The sequence below is a fragment of the Schistocerca cancellata genome, chromosome 5 (assembly GCF_023864275.1).
Source record: "Schistocerca cancellata isolate TAMUIC-IGC-003103 chromosome 5, iqSchCanc2.1, whole genome shotgun sequence".
NCBI classification, from domain to species: Eukaryota; Metazoa; Arthropoda; class Insecta; order Orthoptera; family Acrididae; genus Schistocerca; species Schistocerca cancellata.
Window position 1 is genome coordinate 808,989,014 of NC_064630.1, and position 10,758 is coordinate 808,999,771.

The following is a 10,758-nucleotide window of genomic DNA, read 5'->3' on the forward strand; positions in this document are numbered from 1 at the left end:
CTAAAGGGAAATGATATACTAATTGACAGAACATGGAACTGCATCTGCATTAACATCTATATTCCAATTGAAATCCCTGTGGCGTATGGTGGAGGTTAATTTGAGTACCAATGTCATTTTCCCCTTCCCATTTTCCTGTTCCAGCCACAAATAGCTCCCGGTAAGAACGATTGACGGTAAGTCACTGTGTAAGTCACTGTGTGAGTTCCAGTCTCTTTATTTTTATCTTCATGGTCTTTCCACGAGATATACATAGGAAGAAGCGATATATTGGCTGTCTCATCTAGGAACTTACTCTGTGGGATCAGCAACAGTAAACACCATGATGCAGAATGCCTCTTGAAGCATCTACCACTGGAATTGGCTAAGCATCTCCGTGACACTTTCGAGATTACTAAATGAAGCTGTAATGAAATGTGCTCCTCTCCTTCGAATTTTTTCTGTTTCCTCTGAATCCTGTCTAGTATGGATCCCAGACAGACTAGTATGGATCCCAGACTGGTGATCAGTATTAAATTATTGGTTGAACAAGTGTTTTCCAAGCTACTTCATTTGTTGATGGACTACATTTCTGAGGATTCTTCCAATGAATCTGTCTGCAATCTGCCTCATCCACTATTAATTTTATGTGTTTGTTCTCCTTCAAATCACTCTGTACAACTACATTTGGAAGTAAGGAGTCTTTCTGTCTATGTATTTGCAATATGTTAAATTTGTTTATGTTGAGCAGCAATTTCCACTCCCTACAAAAGTGGCAATCCTCTGCAGGTTTTTCTGAATTTTGCTTCAATTTTTTAGCATTTCAACTTCTCTGTATACAATAGCATCATCCATAAAAAGCCTTATGGAACTTCTGAGGTTACTTGTTTGGTCATTTATCATTGCTGTGAAAAGGAATGGTCCTCTGACACTCCCGTGTGCCATGCCCAAAGTTACTTTGAAGTCTGAACATTTATTTTATTTTCAGAGTGACATACTGAGTCCTCTTTGAAAGAAACCCTTCAATCCAGTTACAAGGTTGGTGTGATATTCCTACTCGAGCTGTTTGGAATAAACAAAAGTCAGTTGGAGTAAAAGAATGCACCACACCAGGTGGAAGGGGAATGCACCACATCAGGTGGAAGGGGAATGCATTAGACAGTAGCTACGGATAGAGGGTGACAGGAACTTCTTCCAGTATAATACAGTCTCACTAATATTACGAGAAAAGGCTGTTGAACAAATTTAACAAAATAACAAAGGATGTTTTTTTATTGAATTAGAAATCAACCAGGAGGAAAGCAGTGTTGGAGTAGCCACAGCAGTAATCCATGCAGGAGACTCATAGGAGCTGGCCAACCAAAACCAACAAAAGTGTGGGAAAATGATACAGTAGTGGCACTATTACGATAAATGAGTAACACCAACAAAACAGAACACTATGCGAGGACTTCAGAGACATGTTGCTTCTGACTTGCTGCAACGAGGGCCTTTTGTGGAAAGTCATGGAATTGTGGTTCCAGAGACCCTGAGTGGCCTCGGCAAGGTGTGGGTATAGTGCTGGAGGTTTATGTGCAGCACCTAAGTAGATCAAACCAGCCACATACAGCCCATCTTCGTGTGACTGTCTCCGTCTCCAGGATTCCACTTTGTATGCCAGAAATGAATACACATGCAAGGTGTGGTGCAGCTGTAAGGTGGGGAGAGATATTGAAAACACCTCACATACTGTAGCCAGATTGTAACTTCTGTATGCAGGAGCGGTGTGTTCTTGAGAACCAGATGGTGAGAGGTCTGGATAATAAGCACCAGCTAGCAGGCAACATGCATAATTAGAAACACGGGGTTTGTCATTCTGTTTGTACTCAATGCATTTAATGCAGTGATTCTGAACCTTTCTGAGATGGTTAATCTCTGAACGAGATATATCAGCCAATTCCATCAAGAACATTTTAACACCTGAACTAATTTCAGAAGAAAAAAAAAAGGAAACGACTGAACACACCAACTTTTAAAATGATGAAGGATTAATATTTAGGAATAAAACTCAGATGGTTCATGCATTTCTTACCAAACCAAGAAATATCAAGTGAATGACAGTCATGGCTGCTTGTTGCTAACAATATAGTATGAAGTGAGTCTCTTATACTTAGAGCTCATGCTATTCTTAGATTTTGTTTTCATTGTACACAAGTTAGACTAAATGTAATCAGTAATGTTAGGACGCCTATTCTGTAAAAAATCTTTTGTATCGTTATGGAGTTCAATAAGTTGTAGTTTGTCTTCACTTTTTCTGTGTGAAAGTTCGAAAATAGTTGCTATCACTGCTGACAAATGCTACAGGATGGACAGTAAAATAAGTAAAGAAACCAGTAAAAATGGGCTGCAATGCTTTTGCAAACAAAACCTTTTGCAGAATGACATTTTCAGCATATCTGAAAGTCCAGATTCAGTGTATATTATCAATTTTGATTTAAGATAGTGCCCCAGATTGTCAGTGTGGAAACTACACAAAAGGCCACTCAGCAAGCAGTTCAGAGATGGGAAAACTAGTGGATTGAGGAGGAGATTGGATTAGTGTAGATAAGACTCCTATGAAAATAGGTGAGTGATACATGTAGTTAGGTGAGTTGCGTACTGATGGGAGTCATAATGTTTCAGTTATCACCTCCAGAAACACAATTAATTTTGTGTTTGTGTATACAGGTCAGTGTTGAGCAAACTGAAATCCCTGTGACACAGTACCATCACACTCCACTACATGAGCAAAAGCAAAATGGGCAATGAATAGAGTGGGAGCACGACAAGATAATTACTTATCTGCATTTGAAGGCTAATCAGCACTGCAAATGGAATTCTGTGGATATGTATTATGGTGTGACAGTGGTTGGTTTGTGTAGACGCTTCTTGTGTAGTCAGGCATGGCTAAATAATGAACAATGGAGAAGCAGACCATCTGTCTGTGAAGAACTGGGAATCGTAAAAGAAGTGGAGGCCACGGTGGTACTGGAAAATTGTAAACCATCCTTGAATTGCACAATGTTACAATATCATGAAGCTCACCACCTGCTGGTTTCCACGACAGCTCACACCTATTTATAAAGTCCACTATAGCAGTGTGCAGTGGAACCTTTGCAGTTGTGTCGTGCCACTCCAGGTGATTTCTTTATCCATCTGATCATCTTGGAAGATTGCTGGGTGTTTCGTTATGACCCCAAGACAAAGGAGCAAAGCAAGTGGTGGGCAAATGTGAATACACTGCTGCCGAAAACAACCAAATCATCAGGCTGTGGCACGATGCTAACAGATGGTCCTTGTAAGCAGAAAATCATGAGGACGAGCATGCTACTGAAATACCCTGACAGTGCTGTGGGAGGTTGTCTTGATGGAATGTCAAGGGAAGCTGTCAAAGGCAGTGTTTTAGCTTCACGACAGTAGCCCGGGTCATTCTGCTCAGGATTCAGTCGCAGATGATGCTCCTCTGGACTGTCAGATTTTGTCTCACCCTCTCATTCTACTTGCATGGCAGCCGGTGACCGCCCTATCCTCTTTCCTGTGGTGAAGAACCATTGTATTACACAGACATTTAAAGTATGATGATGATGATGAAGACATTTTAGAGGTGGGTAGTTTCCCCAACAGACAAAATGCTGGCTTTTACACAAGCTCTCTGCCAAGTCATTTGTTTCAGCGACAAATGTCTCCGTGAAGTCTGAATATGTAGAGGAGGGTTAATGTTGGCAAATTTCATGGTCACAGCCTGACTTTTTATTTTTATTTATTTGTTGATTGAGAATATAATTAAAGCTTTGACTACGTCTCATAGAATCATGGGTCAATAGCTACATAAAATGTGCAAATGTGGCTGAATCGAGCCAACACAATTCCAAAATACTTGGTTATATTTTGTGTTCTTCGTGGGTATTTTGGTGACTTTTTCCCCTTCTCTAATCTTATGTTGAACCCCAATTGCCCTAATTCAAAGCAGAAATACTTAACAGTTTAGTGATTTCTACAAGATTGCCTGTGATGGCCATGAATTGAATTTGTTGATACAGTTTTGTATATATTTTGGAGTCTTAATCTCTCTTAAATTTAAAATAGCAGTAATTTTACTAAATTGAAAGATATGCATTTTAATTTTCAGTGATTTTTTTTTTTTTTTTTTTTTTTTAACAAGTGAGAAACCCGTCAACAAAAAAATGTTATCTGCAGTAATTTGGCTGTAGTTCCTTGAAAACGTATCTGTATTTTTTAGTAAAGTGAGATTTGACTGTGCAGTCTTCATCTGAAGAAACTATAATGAGAAACGTTTCAGATTCAAAATCCCAGAAACCAAATAAATTAATAATGATAAATAACAATGTACCTCACATTCCAAATGTTAAAAATAGGTATAACAAGAGGAAAGGTTTCGAACATAGCGCATTTGTGGGTACCGTAATGGCTTTTCCTCAGATGGTTTGGAATATGCACTGTCCATCAAAAAGTTCTGAGACCGATTTTGTTCTTGGCATAGAAAGAACATTAGCACCTTAATAGTGCTGTCAACAGCATGTTCAAAAGTCTTTTCAACTTAATTTTTGAGTTTGTAAAAATATGGTGGAGGTCTGCCTCATTTCTGGTATCAGTGTCACAATCCACAGTAAATTATTGTTCTTGACCCTTTACTGTTTTATTTCTATTTAATTTGTAGCATCTGAAGTTATACTCCACAACAGTTTAAAAGACAGCAAAAAATAAATTAGGCAATGAAATTATGGAGCAATAGGCAACACTAATGTGACCCATTGATCTTGAGTGCTGCTAGTGTTTATTATCCTTACCTCTTTTGATTAAAAGAGGACATCGAAGCAATTCAGAAGTTTGGTTCTATATTTGTTAAGCCAAAACACAGATATTACGGAGGTGGTTCATCAGCTCAAATGGAAATCCCTGAAGGAAAGATGATGATGTTTTCATGAAACACTATTGAGAAGATTTTAAGAACATTCACATTTTCCTTGCTCCATTTGAGAGTGGAACAGGAAAGGGAATGACGAAGGGGGAGGGGGGGGGGGGGATCGGTGGTGGTACACGTTACCTTCCACCATGCACCATATGGTGGCTTGTAGATTATATATTTAGATGTAGAAAGCAAGGACCACACCAGTTTGATCCCTTTGCCTGTAAGGTTCTTAAAGGAACATAAAAGCAAAAGAATTATCAATAAGATTTGGCATAATAAAGTAGGGAGAAAAGTGAGAAAATAGACAAGTCACATCTTTAAGCACTCCTATAGAAATAGACAGTTTAGAAAAAAAAATGTTAGTATTATTTTTCTGTTCAAGTGAAGGGAAATTGCCTTTGATTCATTCAGTTAAAATTACTGCCTCCTTTCTCTTTCTCTCTCAAATGCTTACAGTAATGTTAAAAAAAATTATTCCTGACTGTCAACTTCACTCTATTAAATATATAAATTCTATCTAAAGTGACATAGGGAAGTCAGATCTATCCGAACACACTCCCTGAACTGACCCAAACTTCTGTGCCACACACCTATCTATTTCTTCTAATACATTAATCATCAAACATATAAATTAATGTGTCTGATTCATGGCTTTGTGAATTTTCTTTGTTTCAGGTGCAACACTGACATTTGAAGTGGAGCTTCTGAGCATTGGCGATTCACCGCCACCAGTGAATGTTTTCAAAGAAATTGATGCAGACAAGGACCAGAATCTTTCAAGGGATGAAGTAAGTAACAAAACAACAAAATCGAAAATCTGTAAAGACTGCATGTGATTATATGGGCAAGGGATTAACAGAATTCAGAAAATAGATACTGCATGTAGGTACACAGTAAGAGATTTTTTGAAGCTTTACTAACATTGGAACTAACAGTGCTGGCTTGATACAAGTTTGTTTTAAGGGATGAACTTGTGTAATAAACAAATAACATGAGTGGGACCTCAAAATTAGCAACTCTATCAAACCCTAGGGGCAGCAGAACAATGCTGATGCAGGTCATGCTGTGAATATCTTCAGGGAAATAGATGCTGATAAAGACGACAATCTTTCAAAAGATGAGGTAAGTGATACTGCAAGCTATGATCCCTTCTTGTTAAGGCACATGAGAAAATGAACTGCTAATCAGTGTAGTTTTGCCACAGTTCATTTTTCTGTTTGCATTATGTAATTTTGGATGTAGATACATACATAGATATGAAATTAGAGATAGCATACAATGTGTGTTCAGCAGTTTTTTACACATCTGCAAAACATAAGTGGTCGTATCTTCCTGTGCAGATAGTATTTAATAATAATAATAATAATAATAGCTGCACAAGAATGACCTCTGTTTTAGTCAGAGGAACTTAAAACTATTTATTCAAAATAAGCATAATGGCTGATTCTTATACCAAAGCAGTTCTTCGGCTCATTTGTTCAAAAGTTTAAAGACCCCAAAGTATGAGGGTAAGTCAATTATTGTCCGCAAAGCAGTTATAAAATTTTATTGTAATCAAATAGGAAACTTACAAGAACATCATTTTTCGACATAGTCTCCTTGTGCTTCAGTACTCTTGGTCCATCATGGTACAAGCTTCCTGATGCCCTCTTAAAAGAAGGTTCTCGGTTGAGGTGTGAGCCAGGATTGCACCGATTCTTTCACTGCTTTGTCCGAGGCAAATCGACAGCCCATTAATGCCTGTTTGAGTGAACCAAACAAGTGATAGTCAGAAGGGGCAAGATTGGGGACTATATGGAAGATTTCAAATTTGAGTTTCTGGAGCGTTTCAGCAGTTTGGGCAGCAGTATGCGGTCGGGCATTGTCGTGCACCAACACAATACCTTTTGACAGCAATCCTCGGAATTTGTGTCAAATTGCAGGCTTTAGCCTGGCAGTAAGCATCTCACTGTAATGTGCACTGTTTATTGTTGTACCCCTTTCCCCATAATGTTCCAGTACTGGACCTTTTGCGTCCCAACAAACTGCAATCATCATTTTTCCTGCTGATGGTTGAGTCTTGAAGTTTTTCTTGTACGGCGAATTTGGATGTTTCCATTCCATACTCTGCCATTTACTCTGCAGCTCGTAATGATGGATCCATGTTTCATCACCAGTAATGATCCTGTCTAAGAAGTTGTCCCCTTCGTCACCAAAGAGATCCAAATGTGTTTTGCAGATTTCCAAGCATGTTTGTTTATGCAACTGTGCGAGTTGTTTTGGGACCCATCTTGCACAAACTTCATGAAACACAAGTCTGTTGTGGATGATTTCGTAGGCAGAACTGTGACTAATTTGCAGACGATGTGCTACTTTAACAGTTAATTGTCTATCCAAAAGAATCCTTTCACGTGAATGCTCAATGGTTTCTTAATTTGTGACAGTAAACAATCGATCGGCTCCTTCATCGTGCGTAACACTTGTGACCGTTTCAGAATTTTTCGATCCATTTGTAGACACTCCATTGTGGCAAAACACTGTTCCTGTACTGTACCACAAGTCTTCAATGATTTTTGGCCCTTGATACGCCTTCTGACCACAAAAAATGGATCACTGAACATTGCTCTTCTTTGGTGCAACTAGACAGCAGAGCAGCCGTGATTAACAGCACGGCAGCGATAACGAAACTAACCTAGGAGCTTGAAAATTGCAAATATATAACAACAAATAAACAAAGCATGCGTCATCAACGTAAAACGACAGTACTAACAAACAAAAATATAACTAAATTGTGGATAAAAATTGACTTGCCCTCCTATATGTAGTTTGGTAGGCTGGAGGTATGCAGTTAGTGCAAATTTCTCTGAAAAAGTAAAAAGTGGGAAGATTTAACCTTTCAACAAATAAGCACTTGCTGGAAAGAATAACCAGGGAAGTAGTTTTCAACATTAAGGCAGATATTTTGAGAATTCTGGATGATGTCTCACAATCTGATATATATAGTAGTATATGTAAAAGGAAAATAGTTCTCTGTGAAATTCAACCTTATGCCACATTTATGATGATGATGATGATGATGATGATGATGATGATGATGATGCATTGCAAAATTTGAGGTATTTAGATCCAAATTTTTATTAGAATATAAACTTCTCTTATTTCAAATCAATGAGTTTACTCTTATCATGAAATTGGAAACTGGGAAATGCAAAAAGTCACTTTTTATGTCGCAGTCCAAATATCAGGTAGAATTGCAGAATATTAGATATCCATTTGCAGTAGATACGTAGACAAATTTAATAATGTAAACTTACACATTTTTATTTTTTCTTTGCTTTTGACTGCCTGGCTTGTTTACTAATTTTTATTAGTGTTTCTTCTGCAACTAGTATTTCACTTTGTCTTCGTTTAATATATTATACGTGGCTTTGTTGTAGGTCAGTGAATACCTGAAGAAACAAATGGTAGCAGCTGAAGAAGGAGGAGACAGTGAAGAAGTGAAACGTATGCTAGAGGACCATGACAAACTTGTTGATGAAATATTCCAACACGAAGACAAGGACAAGAATGGCCTCATATCTCATGATGAGTTCTCTGGTCCAAAACATGATGAACTGTAACACTGTGTGAATACCAACTGTGGGCAAATATGCATTTACTGAAAAAGACTACATTGTGTGTGTGTGTGTGTGTGTGTGTGTGTGTGTGTGTGTGTGTGTGTGTGTGTGTGTCAAACCTTAAAAGTACATTGCTGTTTAAGAAAGGAAGATATTGTGTGTATGTGTCCTTTCCACATTACTACTACAGAAATTTTTCGATATTAAATTATTGTTCAGTGGTTTATCAGCACAGACAATTTTCAAAAATTAAATTGAGCATTGTGAGAGGGTTTTTTATATAAATATGAGACTATGTTAAAGATGTGATGGTTAATAAAAATTCTGGAAAAATAACTTTTTTTATTCTTATGAAGTCTATATTCAGTTTCAGCACACTTTTTAGATACTATTGACGTGTGGCCTAAGATTATCCTTCCGTGTAGATATTTTCTGCTTGTTATTTTTGTTCTTATGTTAGTTAAGTTAGCAAATACCATACTGGTTTCTTTAGTCCACTATGAAAGTGTTTTTAGAGCTATTAAGGACGTTACTTAAACTGTAAGAACTTTGAAAGCACCACAATTAAAATAGGCCAAACAAAACACTTTGGAGATCAATATTAGTAAAGTGATTTAAATTATATTTATTGTATTTTTATTGGCCCTCTTACCTACATGTGATGGTTAACTCAAAACTCTTGAAATGTACCTACAGTGGAACTCCAATTATCATATTTGGCATCAGATATATAAACAATATATAATTTATATACAAGGCAATGCACACATATAGATAAAAGTAAGATAATACAAATAATGTTATACAATCCACATTTGTGAACATAGCAGCAGCAGCAACAACAACAACAACAGATAATCTATGTAGATGATCTTAGGTGTACAACTAGTTTTGCAATTTTGTAATACACTTCATGCTTCTGCCTGTTCAGAAGTGTTTACCTTTGACACCAGAAAAGGTTATGGTATTAGTAAAGTATTTGTTAGATCTTGTTCTGTGACAATGTTTGCCTATCTTAAGTGCCCCCAACCCATATAATTTTTATTTGCAGAGTTACAGTTTCATCAGAAAATACGGTTATCAGCATCGATGATTAGCCTTAGACTATTAATTTAAATAGTTCTGTTAGTGACTCTTCAGACACACCATATTTAATGAAATTATGTTCTGGTAAATATTATATAACTGTTTTAAAATTATGATTAATGTGCTTCATGCTTACTGCTTGGTTTCAATTACTCTGGAAGGAGCTGATACAATTGTTTGACAGCCTGGAATACCATACATTTAAAGCCCAGGGCCAGTTATTGAGGGGCAATACGCAGAAAGTACTTGGGGATGGCAGAATCTTGAATCTTAACATGGTCCCAGAAGGATGAATAACAAGGCAAAGAAACTTTTTACATAAACAAAGAAGTGTGAGAATAGTTGGAAGTACAAATCAGTCAAAAAGAAATCTAGTGTCTTGCCAAAAATTATGTGAGAAGTTGTGTAACAGATGACAAATAAAGCTCTGGATTTGGTCACCTTGGGTGCATCTTTCAAAATGACAAAGCTTGCTAGAGACAGTGCTGCCAGTTCAGTGTCTACCACGCACCTCAAAACTCTTGAAATGTACCTACAGTGGAACTCCAATTATCTGGAGACTCAAGACCCGAACCATCCAGATATTAAGACATTTGAATAATCATAAATCATGAAAATAGGCCATTTCTTTAAAATAAGAGACAGAGAGAGACTAAATTGGTGTATACATACTAGTGTAATATTAATTTAATTACTACAAAACAATGTGGTTTAGATTTTGTACAGTACTGTACTTACATAATGTCAGTTCTTGAACATACTGGTCATTTAGTTGGTTTGCCGTCTTCAGTCATTTTTGTGCAGACAAGTCTCTCAACCCCTTGACAGTTAGCAACCGAATATGGTCACATTGAAGCTGTTGCTACATTCATGTGAGTGCCAGTGTCAAGACATGCAAACGTCTCACCAGCTGGTCTTGCGTCCTGTTCAGTGACAGGCCATCAGTTTCTTCTCTCACACTTTGAATGATTTCATCACCACTGAAAGTTTATGAACTAAGATTAAAGAATCACAATCAAGCCACAAGAAATCTCCCATCTTGTAAAAGATGGGAAGTATTTTCAATATTTTTGAAAGCCTGGTTTTTTTTTATTATTTTCCTGTCAACAGAAGGTTTTTTTTCCAGCTGTCTTCATAGCTTTCCTCAAC

At 37.2% G+C, this 10,758-nt stretch overlaps 1 protein-coding gene across 2 annotated transcripts in view; it reads left to right on the top strand.

Annotated features, from left to right (window-relative positions):
• Positions 1–8,859, top strand: part of LOC126188042 (FK506-binding protein 2) — a 141,577-nt gene extending 132,718 nt beyond the window's left edge. Inside the window, exons 3-5 of one of the 2 annotated variants that reach the window (XM_049929470.1) lie at positions 5,603–5,715; positions 5,960–6,049; positions 8,344–8,859. In XM_049929470.1, the coding sequence (XP_049785427.1) occupies positions 5,603–5,715; positions 5,960–6,049; positions 8,344–8,526 (386 nt within the window). In that variant the 3' untranslated portion in view covers positions 8,527–8,859. The remainder of the gene's footprint in view (positions 1–5,602; positions 5,716–5,959; positions 6,050–8,343) is intronic. The other variant, XM_049929471.1, reaches the window with a different exon arrangement.
• The last annotated feature ends 1,899 nt before the right edge of the window (positions 8,860–10,758 follow it).